Source organism: Thermobia domestica, chromosome 2 (assembly GCF_964235325.1).
Source record: "Thermobia domestica chromosome 2, izTheDome1.hap1.1, whole genome shotgun sequence".
Classification (NCBI taxonomy): domain Eukaryota; kingdom Metazoa; phylum Arthropoda; class Insecta; order Zygentoma; family Lepismatidae; genus Thermobia; species Thermobia domestica.
The window spans coordinates 332,457,469-332,479,658 of NC_137455.1; the positions used below are offsets into that span (position 1 = coordinate 332,457,469).

General features: G+C 35.3%; 1 protein-coding gene across 1 annotated transcript in view; it reads right to left on the minus strand.

Annotated features, from left to right (window-relative positions):
- LOC145678703 (methylthioribose-1-phosphate isomerase) overlaps positions 1-22,190 on the minus strand; it is a 58,843-nt gene that overhangs the window by 14,595 nt on the left and 22,058 nt on the right. The window contains exons 3-5 of the mRNA XM_081749130.1: positions 18,359-18,564; positions 6,576-6,784; positions 1,998-2,154 (exon numbers count right to left, since the gene is read on the minus strand). Of these exons, the coding sequence (XP_081605256.1) occupies positions 1,998-2,154; positions 6,576-6,784; positions 18,359-18,564 (572 nt within the window). The remainder of the gene's footprint in view (positions 1-1,997; positions 2,155-6,575; positions 6,785-18,358; positions 18,565-22,190) is intronic.

A 22,190-nucleotide genomic window follows, 5' to 3' on the forward strand; every position in this document is an offset into this window, starting at 1 on the left:
ATGCGCTTTCTCCCAAAGCTGGTAAGATTAGTTAAAATGACTATGCAGGAAACACAAGCGATGGTAAAAATAGACACAAAGCTCAGTCAACCGTTCACCTTCAACACAGAAGTTAAACAAGGAGATGGTCTCTCGACAAGTCTGTTTATTACAGTACTACACAAAGTCTGAATGGAATTTGACACAGGAGGAACTATATTCACAAAAACAGTACAGATATGCACCTACACAATGATATAGCAATAATATCAAGAACAGTGAAAGATCTAAAAGAAGCGCATATAAAGCTAGAAACAGAGGCACCATACTTAGAACTGACACAAATGAAAAAAAAATATATATATGATCATTTCAAAATCCGAAAAGAGACCACAGAACCCGAAAATAGGAGAACTGGAATTCGACGGAGTTACAAAGTTCAAGTACTTGGGACTGACAATAGACAACGACAACAGAATCAGCGAAACAACTGAAGACAGAGTACAGGCAGGCAATAAGGCTTACTTTAGAAACATCATGTTATTCCGAAAAGGGCTATTGTAAAGGAATTCAAAAATTAAAATATATAAGATCCTTAATGAGACTAGTAGTAATCTACGGAATCGAGGTATGGACAATGACTAAAACAGATGAAGAGGAACTGAGAAAGTTTGAAAGGAAAATCATTAGAAGAATATACAGACCGATACAAGAAAACAACATTTGAAGAATACGAAACATGGAAATACAAGAGATATTACAAGAACAAGACACAGAGGAGAGGAGGAAGACCGAAAAGAAGATGGATAGATGACATAACATCAGATACGTCAGCAATGAGAGTGAAAAGATGAAGGAGTAAAATACATGACAGAAAGCAATAGAGACGTATCGTCGAGGAAGCCAAGGTTCATCCCGGGCCGTAGAGCTACTTGGCAAGGCAAGTACTTAAAACGTACTTCGACAGAAGTCAGTCTTTGAAACATGGTCTAACTGTGTAATTTGACCACTCATGAGTTATAACATCCTGTAATAAGTGATCAAATAATTCTTTAAAAAAAAAAAAAAAAAAAAAATCATAGCACATTTCTTAAAAGTATTAGACATGTACAGTTCTTTGTTTTAATACCCTTTGTTTTTCCCAGTTTTTGAAATATACGGTATATCTAAAGCCTTAATCTGATTTCAAAGTGTTTGAATGAAACACTACAAATCGAAAGAGAAAGTATTCAAATTTCGTTTGGTGGGAGAGAGATGTCACCAGTGTGCAGGAACGATGGACGGTACTGACATCTCTCGCCAACCATAACTGAACTCACAAACTGCTCAAAATATGGAAAGAGTGTGACTATCGGCTTGATATGTGCCGTGCGACTTAAGATGTTATGCTGAACATTTGTGAAGTGAAAACACAATTGTTTTGCATTTTGTAATTTCAAATTTCAATTCTTTTTAACTTTTAAATTGGATGAAGTTTTTTAGAAATACCCTCTATACACATAGAACACAGATATCCTGGAAAACAAATTACTAGAAGATGGTGAAGCATTACTACATAGCACACATATACAAATAAATAATAATAATAATAATAATAATAAAAAAACTATACACACTTTCGATCAATGTATCATGAGCTCCCTCGTGGCTAAGCGGTTAGTGTACACGCCTTTGGCGTAGGAGATCCGGGTTCGATTCCCCGCGGGAGCTTATGTGGTTCAGATCCTACGTTACGCTGTAGGTCCACGTCCCATATAATCTCGCTGCTGAAAGGGACGCTAACTGAAATAAACTTAACTCAATGCATCGTCATCATCAAAATAGGAGGAGTAGTAGAAAGAAAACAGAGATAAGGATCAGAAAAGTAATTGTAGAAGCGTCCGGATAGGCGCTATCTTAAAACGCAGTCGCCAAGATAGAAAATCCGTGATCTTCTCTTATCATTTCTCTCAAATAACTGTTCAAACCGAAACCATTCCTAAATAAGTTTTCTTTGAGAAATGGAGAATGTCGTTTACCTGGAGCAGCTATTCTGTGGTCATGAATGTGCGTCATTTCCCTCTCTGGTCGTTCCTCTATAACAATTCGATCTCCCGTGGGAATACTCAAGTCAATGGACGTGAAAGGAGCAGCTACATAAAATGGCACTTCATGGTATTTGGCAACAATAGCAATCTGGAAGAAAGAACAAAATGGAATGCATTTGTGCCATTTATGCAATATATATATATATATATACAGTGAAACCTCTGAATAACGGACACCAATGGGACATGAATTTTTGTCCGTTACTGAGAGGTGTCCGTTACAAAGAGGTTACTGCACTTTAATTTCTCACAACGGTAATTGCATGCAGTAATATACAGTAAATACATTATGTATGAGTAAATACGAAAAATTCAATATGAAAATACTCTATTTAGAACGTATTTGAATAACTGGAACGATGAAGAATAAATTCATTTGTGTTAAATAATATTATTACTGGGGTATGTGTTAATATATTCGTATACTGCAACTCGCTAAACTCTTTTGTTTACCAAAAAAACCATGCTTTTTCCTCTACAAGGGTAATAGAACTCATTAACAAGTGTCCTCTGAGAATCCTCACTACGGCTGCGGAAGAAACGTGTATGTGTATGTGTCTGTGCGTAGGAAAAGGGACTAAATTTGTTAGGGAAGGGACTAAATTTATTATATTTCGTATAGAATTCTTGGCCATACGACTGACCCTGCATTAGTGTTGTTGCTTATTGAAGATTTTCTATAATTTCTACCAGAAAGCAGTTTATTGCGGGCAGAAAAAAAGAAGAATTTCAAGTTCAACTTGAAGCTGTTCTGTTTGATGATTCACCAGGTCTAGACTTATGATAGATACACTTGTGGGGAAAAGACTTTTCTGTCTACTGTAATATATCGCAGAACCGAGAATAATTCCTGTCCGTTATGAAGAGGTTATTGAAACGTTTGGTAGGAAAAGGGAGGGTTTTGTCCCGTAAGAGAACATATATTTTTGCCCGGACAAAAAAAAATTATCCGTATTATGGAGGTGTCCGTTAAGGGAGGTTTCACTGTATAATAGAATCTACATTTTATACACTAACTGATTTTCATTATTAATATGATAATTCAAGCAAGACAATCCACGTATCGTTTACTGTCAAAAGAGTTACAAACGGCAGCCATTTTGAAATTTTACAGTGGATCGCCAAGAAAATCTATACACCAAATTTGGCATAGGGTGTATATTGTGCTTCCACCGTCAAAATTTCAACTTAAAAGACTGAAAATTGCGCTTTGTAGCGTGGATACTTGCTATTTTGAAAAAATTGCCGCCATTTTGAAATTTTACGTTGGTATGCCGCCGAAATCTATAAAGGAAGAGGAATCTCAACAGTTCTATTTTGAGGAAGAGGTCAGAAGTTTTGTAGTAAAGCGATCTCTTGAGCAAAAAATAATGAATTTGATACCAGGTCTCTCTCTCTCATTTGATTTTCAGGTTGAATTTGCACAGACTTAACGGAGCACTCACTTCACTTTATTATACCATCAATTATTAAATTACAAAAGATTCACATTTACTTGATGCCTTTACACTATACCCTTCACTGCAATACACTATAGCTATTCAGTAGCCCCGCGTGGCATAGTCGCTAACACTTTTGCCTTTGGTGCGAGCGGTCCCGACATCGATTTCCGGTGGGGACACTCAGTCGAAAAAATGTAACAGCTCTTTCAGGCAAGCCATCTTGAGTGAGCTTTTCAATGGGTTTCCCTCATTCACACCAAGTAAATGACGGGATGGTACCTAACATAATGGTTCCAGGCCGCTCCCTTCGTTCCCCAATCCTTTCTTCCTTCCATTTCATCGGATCGTGTGCTCGCCGAGGGACGTCATCCCTCATACACGTGACGAGCTAAACGTCCTTAGATACAGACAGCCCAGAAATTCAATTGCTAATTCCTCTAACTATAGCTACTCAATTAATTTCAGACATTTCGACAAGGTTGATGGTGACAATGAGAAATACCAATAATTGATAATAAAATAAAGTAGTTATACCTCACTATCCTTTGCATAGAGTATAAAGTAAGACTGCTTCGTTTTTCCATTTTCGGTGTGTATAACGACGGCATAGTTTATAATGAAACAATTAAAGAAATGATCATGCTAGGAGATGAAAATTAAGAATCTCAGAAGAAATGTACACAGTACTGTTCAATTATTAAAATCACAAGGCGCGAGCTGAGATTCAACTCCAGATCTTACGCTCTGACGTAAACGTAATACTAAGTCACTGAGGGTCCCATAACATTAAGTATTGTTTGTTGAATAGTGTCTCTGTTCATTTCCCCACACACGTATTCCTCAAAAACTTTCACTTACTATACTGACACAACGTTATAGTGAACCTTATGAAATAGTTTCAAACACAAAAAACTGTGCGATCTTCGTATGAAACATGAGTTCAGGTCAAATTTCTTAACATTAATATATTGTATTTTTCAAGGTTTTGATCAACAGTCGAAATGGCAAAAAAGTTCTTATTTACTACAAGTTCTCAAATCTACCCAAAATCACATAGTTGATTTGCTTTGACAGCCCATAGCAGAAAACTACCACTTTATGACAGTGTGTCCACTGGGATTTTTGATCAGAATTTCAATAATTACAACATACATTAATTTTAGCGCATCTAACTTAAACTCATTTTCCAGAAGAAGATAGCGGAGTCCTTGAGCCAGTTTTAGTAAATTTTATTATTATTATTATTATTATTATTATTATTATTTTACAAAGTAAAACAAGACGTAAAGCATAAATAAGGATTATAAAAAGTGTTCGGAAGAAAATTAACCACATAACTTTCAGAGACTTTAGTTCAGTATCGCAAATATTTCTGATACAGAAATCAACGACTTTCAATATTTTGAAAATCTTAGGAAATAAAAAAATAAAAAAAAAAGTCACTTCTACCATAGTCCTCAAAATATGGAGGACAAAGTGGCCATATCTGAAATACTAAATTCTTATGCAGCTACATCTAAAGGACATTGCTAGGCTTCTGAAAGACGTTAAGGTTGAGAGGGGGAGGCATCTAATTACAATTACAAATCTATTCCCTCAAAGATTTCGTATTGTCTTCTAAGTAGGGAAATGATTTAATTGTATTTTTCTTCTGATATGGAATATTATTAAAATAGGACATTATCTAGTGGAAGAGAAGTAGGAATTCTGTTATTTAGGGAGTAAAATAGCACGCTATAATAGATGAAAAAAAAAAAAGTTGTAAAATCTAGAATAACAGGTGAAGAGAGTACTCGAAGAAAAACAAAGGCTTCTTATAGCTTAGCTCACGAATCTGCCGCGATTGCCGCCAACGAAGAATGTCCTCCAAGACAAATACTATTAAAATAACTTAAGTATAATACTTAAGTTACTTCAATAGTATCTGTCTTGGAGGAGTTTCTTCGTTGGCGTCAATCGTGGCAATAAATTCGTCAGCTAAGCTATACTTAAGTTACTTCAATAGTATCTGTCTTGGAGGAAATTATTCATTAGCGTCAACCGCGGCAGATATTCGTGAGCTAAGCTCTACCGGAAACATCGACCTGGAACTGAAGAAAAGGCTTAATGAAAGCATATGATGGAGGGTGGCGTTGTATGGATGTGAAACACGAACTGTAGAAAAAGAAAAACGGAAGCGCTCGAGTTATAGTGCTATAGAAGGATACAGAAAATTAGATGTGTAGGTAACTATGGAACGAAAAGGTGATGGAAATGGTAGGAGGAAGAAAAAAGAATACACTGAAGACTATTACATAAAGAAGAGAAGAGACAGAATCACTGGAAACATTAGAAGACATGAAGGAATCACGCTATTAGCTATGGAGGAAAGGTAGAAGACAAAATACCAAGAGGAAGGCCGCGATTGAAATATACCAACCAAATAATACAAAATGTAGGGAAGAAATGAAATGAAATCTTTCAGTTTAACGTCCCCACTATTATGACCTTTAGGCTAAGGGAGACGATGATTAAAGCAAGTGAATGATGATGGAAGAATTGGTGAAATGAGGTAGCGAGAGGAAATGGAAGTGCTCAGAGAAAACACACGGACAAAATGTTATCCTCAACACTTGCTTGGCCGGGATCGCACCAGCGACCCTACGCACTGGAGGCACGCGCTCTACCACTGAGCCACCGTGCCTCCTAGATATAAGGAAGAAACGATACATAGAAATTAAAAGTCTGGTTCAGGATACGGAAGGTAAATTTCATGAGGGATGGAAAGTTGTGTCAAAACAATCGAAAATCTGACAACACGAGAAGAACTGAATATTAAGAATTTAACAATATTACTGAATAAACACGTTAGCTTAAAAAATTGTAGCATGTGGTATTTTTGTTCTTTTCTAGACTATCTCAACGGGAAATGTTAGTATACCTACGTGTGTCCTGTTTACTCATTATTTTTCCATCTCTTCTGATGACTGTACTCTGTATTTGCTGCACCAATGATTTTCACTTGAAATTTCAATTTGCGATGTACTTTACGAAAGGAATTACTTAAGACCTGAAGATCACTTCTCACCTGATATGTTCCAATCTTATTAGCCGTATCTCCATTTGCAGCAACACGGTCAGCTCCAACAACAACTGCAGATATATTCCTGGCCTTCATAAGCGCAGAGACCATACTATCGCAGATTAAACTCGCTGGAATCTTGTCATGTACCAATTCATATGCTGTGAGACGAGCACCTTGGTTGTATGGTCTAGTTTCTGTACAATACACATGCTCTGAAACAAATAGTTCAGAACAATCACGTGAGAAATTATGAACTTAATTAGACTACCAAACAACTTTTAAAAGGTGACTAATTTATAGGAAAACAAATATACATCTTGCTTTTGTTGTTCTGTTTTACGTTTCAAGTTACAGGGTGTCTACCAAAATTCCAAAATGAAATTTCGTGACTTTTTCGTGATGACCTTTTCTTTACCGAACCATAAAACTTCGTAACATCCAAAAACTAATAACAGTACCTATATTCTTTAGAATTTTTCTTTATGTTATCTCTACTTTCAAAGGATGTTCCCTGGAGCGATAAAAACTTGGTGTCTTCTCATAGTTGAATAAACTGGTTAGATGCATAGGTGGCTTCGGCGAAGCTATGCAATTTGCATCGCCACTGCTCAATGATGTCAACTGAAGGATAATCTCAAGAGCGAATTTAGGTGCAATTCAGGCCGACTTTTCATGAATGTGATAGAAGCGTGCTTTGCTTGCGATTTGGTGGCATCTAAAGCCGATTACAGACATTTTTGACAGTGAATTTTGACGTTTTATAGAACAAAATTTTCCAGTCTCTATTTATATTTGTACAGATAGAAAAATCGACACCAAAAGCTAAATTTCGTGCCTTTTTCTTGACTTTCATGACCGTTTTCTAATTGACAGACATCCTGAGTAACGTTATATAGGTCAATGGACATCACGCTCTCATGGTAATCGAACTCAGGATCACGCTCCCAAACATGAATGCTAATCTCTTCTTTAACTTAATATTAGTCAATTCTTTATATGCATTAATTGATTCTTTATATTGATGTTCTTAGAAATAAAATGCACTTGCAAAGAAGTAATTTTTGTTTTGTTGCAAACCAGTGAACACATTAACTCCAGTTATATATGAACAATTTATGCACTACTACTGAAGTAACACAATCATCATATTTGAAAGCATGTGAATTTTTTCGTGAAGAAGCATTCCCAACTATCTATTAATATTTCTTCAATTAACGAAGTTGATTGGGGAGAAAATTTTTGTTGTGCCTATGTAGTTATGTATACTGTATGCAATTTGTTGCTAATAAAGCTTGATACCAAATGAATCCATTCTTTGAATTATCCTCATCAGTATTTAACTCACGAATTTTTGCTTTGATGAAAAACATTTTATATACGCCTCTCTTTATCAAATGACAATGTTCTGTGCTGTGAAATAATCCTCGACATAGAAGCATTTATTATTATGGTAATGTTTTCGTCTTTCCTATCATCTGAACCAAGAAATCGAGATAAGTGGAATAAGAATTGTATTTGTCATCGAGAACTAAGAAAGCAAAAGTATTTTAAAACAAATCAAAGTTACGGTAACCGCGATGGTTCAGTGGTAGAATGCTCATCTCTGGTGTGTGGGGTACCTGGTTCTCTACCAATAAACGCCAAGTGAGTTTGTGGTGGACAAACACCATGTGTGTGGGGTTTTCTTAGAGTTCTTCCACTTTTTTCACTCCATCATTTCATTCATTGTCATCATTTCCTTGAACTCATACAGTCACCACTAATTGGTTCTTTTCAACGTGAAGACCTAGACAAACAGATTTTTCATAGTTGAAAACAATACATTTGTCCCATTCCATGGGAATATCTGACTTCGCGAAAACAATTTTCTCAAATTCATCTCTACGAAACTATTTCCAAACTCAAGGTTAATTAAACATTTTTTTAGTGACCAAAAAAATACGATTCATTTTATTTAACGGAAATTTCTGGGATCTATAGATTTCCATTTTATGAAACAAAAAATTCTGTTATATCAAACTGCATGTTGTTACGTCCTGAGATTCTAGTTATCTTCTGTGCCTGTGATCTCGTATTCGATCTCCAGAGAGGAAACTTTCTTTGGATAAAACCAGTCTGCAGCATAATCCATATTGAGTTTGTGCAAGTGAGTGATATTTATGTTTTCTAAATCAGAAAACCCCAGACACAAAACCAGCGATCTAACTTCCTGCAAAATGACATTTGTATTCTGCCAAGCAACACGTAATATATACGTACGAATGTCATGCCTCTCTTTCAAGTTAATGCTAAATGGTTGAAAAAATAAATAAAATAAAATATCTTTCTACTTTCCTTCTGTAGTTAATTTGCAAAATTAGCATAGGTAAATGACATACATATACTTTAAATAAATGAAACTTGGAGAGAAATTTCGTACCTACATGAACAGAGTCTCAAGAGAAACTCGTAATAATAATGAAACTTTCTTTAATTTCTTTTACACTTAAGAATGAGATTTCTCAAAACTGGATTTAATGAGAATATTCATACATTTCTTACGTCTAACAATATCGGAGATCTAATAAAAGGCGAGAAAATGTTCAAGCCCTGTTCCTCTTTCGCAAAATTATGTATTCTGCACAGTCTAGGGTTCAAGAAGAACATGTCTGCAAAATTCCAAGTTCCTATTCCTAACAGTTCCGGAGATCTACTGAAAATATATATATATATATATATATATATCCCTTCGGGTACAAAGCAAAGCAAAACTCCGTCCTATCCACAGCTTAAAGTCCTAGGATAGCTTATGTGCACAATTTCAAGTTTCTAAGCCAAATAATTTCGAAGATTTGGTGAACAAAAGTTTCTTCCCTCTCAGAGCTCGAAATTCTCAAATCATCATCTTATTCATACTCGAAGGTTCAAGAATAAATGTGCAAAATTTCAAGTAGGTACACTCAACGATTTCAGAGATCGCGAAGGAAAGGTGAAAAAACTTCAATTCCGCTTGGCCTCCCCACTTAGGATGGCATTTCGCAAAATAAAAGATTCTTTCATCCAGATATAAAACAAATTATACTATTTGCTATTTGCTATATTTAGTTTTAAGCATTTCGTGTGTATTTTCTTCTATGCGAATTGCTTTTATTTTGATACAGTTGTATTTAGCATAGTACTTTTGTTCGTCATAGACATTACAGGTGCATAATAACCATGACGAGTTTGAAGGGGGTCAAAACAAAAAAGAAAATTACAGACTAATTTCCTTGTTGTCTTCTTTTTCAAAAATCATTGAAAAAGCTATTCTCAACCAAATTATACCATTTTTATCTAAGCATAATGTAATTTCTCCCGCACAGTTTGGTTTTCAAAAACACAAAGAAACTGAAATTGCTATATATAATTTTACCAATGGGGTCATGGAAGCCCTGGACAAAGGCAAAAAATGCGTGGGAATGTTTTTGGATTTATCCCAAGCTTTCGACTCTGTCCCTCATAACATTCTTATCCATAAACTTAACGGTTACGGTTTAAGAGGAGTTGTCAACTCATGGATTAAATCGTATTTGCAAAATCGTGCCAAAGCTGTTAAAATATCATTTGTGTCAGACTCAGCTGATTCAACTACTCATAAATCTAAATTTAACCCTTTCCGACCTGAATTTTGTTTTGGAAATGAAGTTTATTATTATTATTATTATTGCAATGGATTATATGTTTACGTCTAAGGAAGTAAGAAAATCAACTTTTTTCTCAAAAATATATTGCCAGGGGGGAATTTCGGAATGATTCCAAATGGCATCATTGCGACATTGTGATGCGTACAGTATAGAAAGTGATTAAAGAATTTCATTATTATTTCTTTATTAATCTCTGTTACATAAACAAACTTTCTGACAATATTGATAATTTCTTTGTTCTACTTTGCTGATTTTTTACATGAAAATCATTTTATGTACAACGCTTTGAAGTAATTCTTCTCCGTATTCAGGCAAAGTGAAAGATTACATTTTCCACACTCCATTCTACTGTAATTTTTGATACACAATTTGCATCTTGCTTTATCTGCTACAGCTTCTAGCCAATGACGAAATCCATCATACCGTACGTCAGCAACAGGACTAAAAGTATTTCTACCCTCAAAGGTCAATATTAGGACCCATATTATTTCTGTTAAATGTAACATTAGCAAATAAAACTAGGTACGCCGATGACACAAGTCTAACTATAACAGACACAAGTTATGATATTATCCGCGATAAAATTATCGAGACAACCAGTAGTTTAGAAAACTGGTTTGCCCAAAACAAGCTAAAATTAAACACAGACGAATCTACAGCCACAAATTTCCATCACATTCAAATTAAGCATTGCGTAGATATTGATATAATGTTAAATAATCAAATAATAATGTATTCAAGCTCAACCACATTTCTGGGATTTTTGCTAAATCATAATCTTTCTTGGGAAACACATACATCTTCATTGGTCCAAAAGATCAATAAAATGCTCTACGCAATAAAATCAATCAAACATATTTTAAATCTAGATACGCTTCGTAACTTATATTTCGGACTCTTTCAGTTTTCACTAACATATGGCATAATCTTCTGGGGAAGTTTCCAAAAAAAAGTAATATATTGTTCGTGATTCAAAAAAGTGTTTTAAGAACTATAACAGGGGCCAAAATAAACGACTCGTGTAGGCCAATATTCAAAGAACTTAAAGTATTGACTTTACAGTCACTATACATATTTCGCATGTTGCTCTTCGTTAACACCAACATTGAATTACTCAATACACCAACAACCCACAAATACGACACCAGGCGAAAGGATAAAATTCCCTGCAAACGGCATCGGACAAAGTTATACGAAAGAAATCCAACATTTATGGGTACCATATTATATAATAAACTTCCTCCGTATATTCGAACGACAGAACGAAGACGAGAATTCAAGAGATTACTGAAAACCTATCTATTACAGCACTGCTTTTATTCCGTGAAGGCATACCTAGATATGTAAATTAATTTGATTAGTGATAGTATTAAGAATGTCTATTTTTGTGTTTTTTTCTCTGACCGTAGATGTAGCCCAGTATTTTAATGTAATCAGTATGTATATGTCACAACTGTATGTTTATGTATTTTATGCTTAACGATATATATATACTGTTAAATACGGAATTTTTGATTAAGCCATTATCAGTTTTCTTCAACATAAAGATCTCAATGTTTTCAACTGCCGGAGCAAAAACAGAGAATGGCCAAAAGTGACACTGGATCGGGACGGAACGCGGGATCTTCGGCATACTGTGCCACTGCGTTAACCACTACGCCACCCAGTCTGCTTTCCGGAACAACCACTTTCTCTCTCTCACTCTCGAAGTCGGAACTCTCCATAAATAGATTAGTAGACAATATAAAGGAAAAAAGGTACGAACGAAAATATGTCTTAGCACTCTTTATAGATATTGAAGGAGCTTTTGACAATCTTTGGTTTCCCTCTCTTCTAGAAAATATCAGAAAATTAAATTTGCCTAAATACATAATAAACTTAATAAGAAATTACTTATTAAACAGGGAAATCATAATACCGAACGAAGAAGGAGACATAGAAATTGAGACCGAGAAAGGTTGCCCACAAGGTTCTATCCTGGGACCAACTTTATGGGACATTGAGCTACAACCATGCTTGGAAGTATTAAACAAGATGCAGGAAGTGGACATAGTTGTTGCATTTGCCGACGATATTGCAATAACAGCAAGTGGAAATAGCAGAAGAGAATTAGAAATTAAAACTGCAAAAATAATAGAACAATTAGACAAGTGGAGCAAAGATAGTAAACTAAAACTATCAACGAGCAAAACTAAATACCTAATTTTTGGAACAAAGTTACAACGAAACCCAATAATAAAGCTAAATAATATAAACATAAAAAGAGAACAAAAGATAAGATATCTGGGAATAATATTAGATGAAAAACTAAATTTTGATGCACATTTTAAATATATAACAACTAGAGGGAACAGCATAGCAAATAAATTAATTACGATAGCTAGAAACAAATACAAACTACCATTGAAAATAATAAATTTGTACCAAGAAACCATTTTAGCAGCTGCAATAACATATGCATCAAGTGTTTGGATTGGGAGAACATTAGAAAATAAAACATATAAGAATAGATTAAATAGACCACAAAGAAACATACTCATAAGATTAAGTGGAGCTTTTTCATCAACATCACATAGCTCATTAAGTATAATATTAGGAGTAAAACCCATGAATATTGTAGCTCTGCAGAGGGCAGCGAACTATTGGTTAAGAAAAGGAAATCTAGACAAAATCAGGAATACATTTGATAAAGAACTAAATACCGAAAAAGAAATTGAAGATCATATGATAGCAATTTGGAATGAAGATTGGCAACGGTATGAAGGAGCTCACAGAGTACATCAGATATTTCCAAACATAAAAGATAGACTACAAATAAAACATTTAAATCCCACTTACGGAATAATTCATTTCCTAACAGGACATGGACCGTATGAAGATTACTTGTATAAAATAAAATCCAAACGAACACCAAGCTGTGAATGTGGAGAAATTGGCACACCAGAACACCACATTATGTGGTGCCCAACAATGGAAGATGACGTGATACTAAGAAGGGATATTCGAAACAAGACTTTACAAGAAATATTAACTAGTAAGGAAGATTGTGAAAAATTGAAAAAAATAACTAATGAATACTCAGATATAAGAAGAAATATGTACAGAAGAAATTTAAACAATGGAGAGAATTAAAGTGATGGGTGAAAGAAAATGAACGAATGTGAGACTTGTTCCTGGACCGGAGAAAAGACTCCAGGAGAGGAAACACAGGAAATCCGTGTCTCCCACCGGGAACAAATTGAATGAATGTATGCACCTCCAGCCAAGGGACTGGAAGAGGAATTCCGGTGCAAGAGTGTGTGAAGGAGAGTGCGTGAAGTGGAGAGTGGTGGTGGGTTCACGGGAGGGAATAGGGTAATGGCAAGAAAGGACAAAATGGAAAACACCGCATTTACCGTTTCGGGCGCCAGGTGAAGTTGGTGAGGATAGCACTGGGATACAACGGACCGGGGTCCACACTAAGTGTTCCGAGTGGACCCCGGACCCAGTCTATAAGTACCAGCCAAGATACCAAGGAACGCAAAATGAGCGGTTAAAAGAAATAAATAAATAATGAATACAGTATTAGAGTTAAATGAAAAGATAAATTTTTAGTATGTGGAAGAGAGAAAGTAGACAATAAATGGAAAAACATACAGGCTGAAAAACTAAAAGCTTAAGTTAAGCCAGAAATTCGTGTGGTGCAAGGTGAAGTTAAATATATATATATACGAGTATATATAAATAGAAAGTCATATAGGTGAAAAATGTGTCAGTGATGATTAGTGTTAGTGACAGCAAAAGCATACAGTGTAGTGTAGTGTTAAGAATATTAGTTTTGGTGCACAAGTGTTAGTGTGGAAACACAGGTGAAAACCATTAGTGAAGTGAAAGAAATAGGTGAATACCAAAGAAATATATTTAAATATATATAAAACATATGGGTGAAAAAACCTAATCATACAAGGAAAACCTGCAAGAAACAAGAAGAAGCCTAAGGTAAAAAGAAGAAGCAGCCAATAGGTAAAAACATAAATACGCAGAGAACACAGATACCAAACACACACACAGAAATACACAAAAAACAAGCAATCTAGATTCAAACTTATTTGTTAAATTCTTAGTTTTTTTTGTTTGTTTTTTGTTTGTTTTTCGTTTTTGTAAATTTTCCCTTTTTTTTGTCTCTTTTCCTTCCCTATCCTTTCCCTCCCAAATTTTCCTGTTTTTTTTTTCACTTATGGAAATAAAGAAAAAAAAACAAAACTACTATAGAAATCATTCGCAATGATGATAACTCGTCGGTTTTCGAATGCTCTAGGTAACCGACTAAGAGTAACGCAACTGAGCGAATGTAAAAAAAAAAAAAAAAAAAAAAAAAAAAAAAAAAAAAAAAAAAAAAAAAAAACTCTCCATTCGGTCATCCAACTTCGAAATGAGGAAGGTCATCCGCCCACGTACAGGAGTAAACAAGGGGGTGAATCAAACATAGACATAACACTAACAACATTGCAACTCAGTGACAGAATAACAAATTGGAGGGTACTAGACGCGGCTCCCCTAAGTGATCATAACGCAATACTATTCGAGATAAGCAGCAAAACAAATTCTAACAATCTAAATGAAAACGATAAAACTGTAATATATAACACAAAAAGAATAAATTGGACTAAATTTTGGGAGACAATTAAATTGCCACAAATTGAAGACGACAGCGATGTTGATGAAATAGCTGAAACATTGGAAACTGAAATAATTAAAGCAATTAAAAGTTCAACTAAAACACGAACATTAAATTGAAAATCAAATAAAAACAACTCCTTTTGGAATAATGAACTAAAAGAGTTAAAACTAAAAACGAGAAGAGCTAGGAAATTATATCAAGAGACGTGGGAAATAGAATTGAAACAAATACGACTAAGAAAATACAGGGAGCAAAAAGAAATATATGAAAACAAAATAAAAGAAATGAAAGTAAATAGTTGGAAGAACTACCTTAAGGAAAATACTAACCTAGACATTTGGGGTGAACCATATAAAATAATTAGTCAGAAAATAAAGAAGCCAACAACTCTCAACCTTAAGAAAAGATGACGGAAGTTTTACTGAAGGATGGGAAAGCACCATAAAATTTTTAATGGAAAAACTTTTACCCAAGGACGAAAAAGAAGACTATGACGAGGTGCACAAACAAATGAGGGAAGAAATGAAAATTTTTACCAATAAACGAATGGAAGAAACAACCAATCAAGAAATAAGTAATTACATAAAAATGTTAAAAAAGAAGAAAGCAGCAGGTCCAGACATGATAAAATCAGAAATTTTCCTGGAAAATGCAGATACATGGTCACCATATCTATCAAGACTACAATTTATGCCTCAAGACGAAAAGAATTCCTAAAATATGGAAACACTCAAACTTAGTAATAATAAAAAAGAGCGAAGATAAAAGAAATGATGACCCTAAAGCGTATAGACTGATCTGTCTCTTAAATATAATAGGAAAAATATTCGAAAGAGTAATCACTAACAGACTTAGCAAATATCGAAACATAGAAAGAGATAAGCTACAGTATGGCTTTAGGAAGAAGAAAAGTACGGAGACAGCTATAAGGAGGCTTTTAGAATTAATAGAAAATGGAAAAATAGACAAATGCCAGGTAGTAATCTATGTTGATATCAGTGGAGCTTTTGACAATTTGTGGTGGCCATCACTCTTCAAACAATTTATAAAAATGAAAGTACCTAAATCACTATACCAACTAATGTTAGAATACTGCAACGAAAGACAGGTCACTTACAAGGCACCAAATAATAACATTACCACATATACAACAAAGGGATGTCCACAGGGATCCATATGCGGTCCAACGATGTGGGACATCGTTATCGAACCCTGCCTAAAAACACTGGAAATTCCGGAAGATACGGAAGGAGTAGTCGGCTAAGCAGACGATATCGCAATAGTCGTATCAGCACGATCAAGAGACGAAATTGAGAGGAAAGTGAACCAAGTCTTACACACGCTTCAAAAATGGTGCGAAATAAATAAACTGAAACTATCAGGAAATAAAACTAAATACACGATATTCGGGCAATCTATACAAAGAGATCCAATATTACAGATTAACAACCAAAAAATTGAACGAGTGAAAGAATTCAAGTATTTGGGAGTATGGATTGACGATAAACTGAACTATGCTAAACATGTCGAAAACGTAACTGACAAAGGAAAGAAAGTAGCACATAAAATACTCACAATTGCAAGAAAAGACTATAAAATACCCAAAAAGACCCTACAAACGTACAACAATGCTGTAATAATGCCAACAGTAAAATACTGTGCCAGCATCTGGGCTCTCAGAATATTTGCAAATAAAAAATTAAGGGAACAAATAAACAGAGTTCAGAGAGGAGTTATAATTAGAACAATAGGAATAATAAAATCACTACCGATAGAATCCTTACAGGTGCTTGCACTAGAAGAACCAATCCACTACCAAATACTAAGAGAAGCTATAAAACGATGGAAAACAAATAATGAAACTATAAAAATACTAGAGATTCTAGGTACAAATCCGAAGAACGAAGACGAACTAAATATGTTGATAGAAAGAAAATGGCAGGAGGAATGGTACACCACAACAAAAGGAGAAAAGCTCAAAGAATACATACCAACTATCAAAGTAAGGAAAGAAATTGGTGAAATAAAGAAGGAAACTATGGAAGCGCTGTCGGGACATGGACCCTTCAAAACACATTTGAAAAGATTAAATATTGAAAATGACGAAATGTGTTCATGTGGAGAAATCCAAACACCTGAACACGTAATATGGAATTGTGAAAAATTACGTAACTAGTGAAGAAATAAGGAATCTCAGAAATGAACTTCGTGATGAAGATTGGACTAGCTTACGGCAGGATAAAACAAAATTCGATGACTTTCAAAAAATAACAGAGCATGTAGTGAGAAACCTATGGAATGAACGAACCCAACGAAGAAGGTAATTGAACATATAGCACTTTGAAAAGATACAATTAAAAAAAAAAAAAAATCAAATTCTAATAGAAACAATTTTAAAGTTCTAGCAAACACCAAGAACTATAGTACAAACTTACGTTTCTTTTATTTATTTATTTATGTCGTTTTTATTTCTATAACCTCTATTAACATTGTGTGTGTGTCAGTGTAATAAACACATATGAGAAACAGTGTGATAAAAGCATAGAGAATCATGGAAGAAAGAAGAAACTACAAGACAGTTAACACCAAATGAGAAGGTGTTGTTTTTTACACTGTGTTTTGTTTATTTTTTCTTTTTAAATTTTTACTTTTCAGGGTGGTGAATGCGCTGCTTCCCAATCATTTATATTATGTACTAATCAATTATTTTCTTTCTTCTTTCAGGTTATTTTCTGCATGTAAAAAGATAAATAAAGGAAAATAAAATAAACAAAAAAAAAAAAAAAAAAGAGAGAGAGAGAGAAATATAAGGGCATGGTTTTAAATATTAGGTGCCATGCTGAAAAGAAATGTGCCTCACCTCAATCAATCAATCTGCTCTCCACTCGGACAACATGGATTGTACCACAGACTCCTGCTGTGATTGGACCATCCCTGTGTCCATATATGGAGTACCTATGACGGTCTTGTACGTTATTGAATTCACATCTATAGAGGATATGGTGTGTTAAAAAAACGATTGTTTCCTCTTTCATTAATACCTATATGAAATCACAACCGTCATATGTGCTCAATATATGGACGCATCGGCAGGGTATGCCGGAGGTCCCGGGTTCGAGTTCCGGTCCAGTCAGCCACTTTTTACTCTTTGTACGTTATTGAATTCACATCTGTAGAGTACATGGTGTATTAAAAAAATCGGCTGTTTCCTCTTTCATTAATATCTACATTATTGTATTTTCATTGTTTGGTATTGTATTCTGTGACTTTCAGGTTTTGATAGTTTTCTTTTTTTAATTTTTCTACGTACATTTTATGTATCGTTCACCATATCAGCCGAATATACTTGTGTATGCAATAAATGGAAACATACTCAAAAGCAAAGAGAAAATATGAAACGATGTGGATTTAACTTTGTTTTCTTACTTAAATTACATCTTTGATATGATCTTACTTTTACTTACCTAATTTTTTCATCAAATGTAAACTTCGAATAACTCCGAGGGCTGTTCCATATCCTGCAGTTGCAAGGGATCCAGTATTACAATGAGTAAGAATCCTCAGAGGAGAGTCTCCACAGGTATTAAGAATCGCATTTGCTCCATTATCTCCAATGGCTTTATTGTCACTTATATCCTTCTCTAACATAGACTCAATTCTCTTCAGAAATCTGCAACACACACCACATCCATGAATTAAATCACTTCGAAGTTATGACACTTCTATGAATTACTTACTAATCTTGGAATCAATTCTAATTGCTCATTTAAGTAAAATCCAAGGGACAGTTATCGAATTTTCGCTCTGGACATTGTTGTGACAATACAAAAGGTGAGGAATCAATACCAGGTAACAGGGAAAGCATGGACAAAGACAGATCTCCAGGATATCTGTTTCCTTGTTAAAAATTTGAACATGCCAATGTATGGGGCATCAATGATATACTTTTCTCCGAAAATAGCCTAGTATTTCTCATTCGATTTGTATCCTCGGCTTTTATATTGTCTTGAAAATACTCCTAGAATTACAGCGAAAATTCGATAAGTAACACATGTATTTAGTCTAAAAGTACAATCGGAGTTTCTTCTAAGATGAGTAGTATTTACTTGCATTTAGTATATAATCACCATCAATAATTTTTGACTATTTTTGGTGAAAATTTCAGCTAGGAATTAAGTGATCGACAGTTTTCATCGAGAAGTTCATAACGATCATGTTCGGAATGGCTTTACTCTAGTCATGAATGCGGAAGTCAATCACCACCTGCAACAATCATACCATCAACAATCTTTGGCGTGAAGAAAATGGTACCGAGAAGCACTGATATGGAAAATGGACCACCGATCACTGGAAACATATAACATGGTACGATGAATCTTCTATCACCTTATCCAACAAGTTTATACTTCGAACTGTCTTCCCTACAGTGAAACAAGGCGGAGCAATGGAATGTTCAAGGTGCTCTTTCAGTTCCACATTCGTTCTACTGTGCGTGATGACAACTCTCTTCAATGCTTGGCGATGTCTGTCACTGAGGTGTATGGTTAAGTTAGGTTACCATAATGAAATCACATACATGTAAGTAATCGATTTCCAACATAGTGGCCAACCTGGGCACCACCTAAGTCAATACAAACTTGCAGACGCACAGGAGCATTTTTACATGCCTTCCTGCACATACTCACCGGAACATTAGTGAACTCCTGAACAATCACTTCACGTAGATGTTGTTCAATGCCAATAGGATTAACGTACACTTTGTTTTGGAGGTGATCCCAAAGGAAAATGTCAGGTGACCTGGCTGGTCACTCCACAGGCCATCTGCTGCCAATCCAGTGTTGAGAAAAAACTTATTTCAAGAACGCCGAACACTTTTGGCGTAGTGTGTGGAACTCAATTTTGCTGCCACCATAGTTCTTAAAAGTTCTGTCGCCTATGAAGTTATGGGATGACAGTTTCTCTCAGTATCTGTAGGTAGCTTTATCCTGTGACGATACCTTCCAGGAAAACGGGCCAATCAGTCCTTCGTACATCACGCCGCCCCACACCATCATTTCTAGGGATTGGAAATCGTATTCAATAGTGACCCTGGGGTTCTCTGGCAACCAAAACAAGTAAATGTGTCTGCTGACCGATCCCAATGTGCGAAATTTAGCCCGCGTAAGGTCAGATTCCTCCTGAAACTCGGTCAGTGTCAATTCGGTAAACTCAACTAGCCTGTTAGTAGTAGGCCCCGACGTATGGCTCGCCGAGTCAGCAAAAATTTTTGTGACGTCATAGGTTAAAGGTCAATGACCTTGGCCCGGGGTCAATGACCTAGCGGTACCTAGGACCACCCCCTCTAAATTTTGGCAGGGGTACCTTGGTCCACCCCCTAAATTTTGGCAGGGGTACATAGGACCACCCCCCTTAAATTTTGGAAATTGCCAAATCTAAAAATTTGGTGTGGTAGCCTAGGACCATAGTATGTACCTCTATCAGTATTGGGGATCTATGTCGTTCCCTTTCATGGGTAAAAAATTGCCAAAAATTCAAATTTCGGGGGTTTTTGACCTAATTTATCCTCTTTGATGAGGTGTTATTACCCTATATGGTTATATGGACGTATACAGGGGTCCATTACCTTTCATAAGACATGGGTATATTAATGCACCCCTTGAAAAATTTGGGAGGGGTACCATGGCCCACCCCTTAAATTTTGGAAATTGCCCAATTTAAACATTGGGTATTATAGTACAGGACCCTAATATCTATTATGATAAATTTGGGTGGTCCACCTCATTTCCTTCTAGGGGTACAAAATTGCCAAAAATATAAACGTAAGCAATACGTTATACCACGTGTTTGGTTTTTGGCTCAATTTATCCCCTTTGATGAGGTGTTATTACCTTATATGGTTATATGGTCATGTATAGGGGTCCATTCCCTTTCATAAGATATGGGTATATTTGTGCACCCCTTGAAAAATTTGGGAGGGGCACCTTGGCCCACCCCTTAAATTTTGGAAATTGACCAATTTAAACATTTGGTATTATAGTACTACACCCTAACATGTATTATGATAAATTTGGGTGGTCCACCTTGTTCCCTTCTAGGGGTACAAATTTGCCAAAATATAAACGTAAGCAATACGTTGTACCATGTGTTTGGTATTTTGGCCCAATTTATTTCCTTGGATGAAGTCCTATTACCTTATATGGTTATGTATAGGGGTCTATTCCCTATCATAAGACATAGGTACATTTGTGCACTCCTTTAAAAATTTGGGAGGGGTACTTTGGCCCACCTCTTAAATTTTAGAAATTGCTCATTTTATATATGTAGTATTATAGTACTGGACCCTAACATGTATTATGATAAATTTGGGTGGTCCACCTCGTTTCCTTCTAGGGTACAAAATTGCCAAAATATAAACGTAAGCAATACGTTATACCGTGTGTTTGGTTTTTGGTCGATTTTATCCCCTTTGATGAGGTGTTATTATCCTATTTAGTTATATGGTCATGTATAGGGGTCCATTACCTTTCATAAGATGTGGGTATATTTGTGCACTCCTTTAAAAATTTGGGAGGGGTACTTTGGCCAACCCCTTAAATTTTGGAAATTGCCCAATTTAAACATTTGGTATTATAGTATAGGACCCTAATATGTATTATGATAAATTTGGGTGGTCCACCTCGTTCCCTTTTAGGGGTACAAAATTGACAAAATATAAACGTAAGCATTACGTTGTACCACGTGTTTGGTTTTTGACCTAATTTATTCCTTTGGATGAGGTCCTATTACCTTGTATGGTAATGTATAGGTGTTCATTCCCTATCATAAGACATAGGTACATTGATGCACCCCGGGAGGGGGTTCGGTATCATAGTACATGACTCAACATGTATTATGATAAATTTGGGTGGTCCACATCGTTCTCTTTTAGGGGTACAAAATTGCTAAAATATAAACATAAGCAATATGTTGTACCATGTGTTTGGTTTTTGGCCCAATTTCTCCCCTTTGATGAGGTTTTATTACCTTATATGGTTATATGGTCATGTATATAGGTTCATTTCCTATCATAAGATATGGGTACATTGATGCATCCTTTAAAAATTTGGGAGGGGTATTTTGGCTTATCCACGCGGTTTTAGAATTTGTTTAATATAAGCATTTGGTATCATAGTACAGGTCTCCAATATGTACCACTATAAATTTGGATGGTCCACATCGTTCCCTTTTCATAGGTAAAGAACTACCAAAAATCAAATTTCGGAGGTTATTGACCCCTATTTAGCATGTTATATGGGT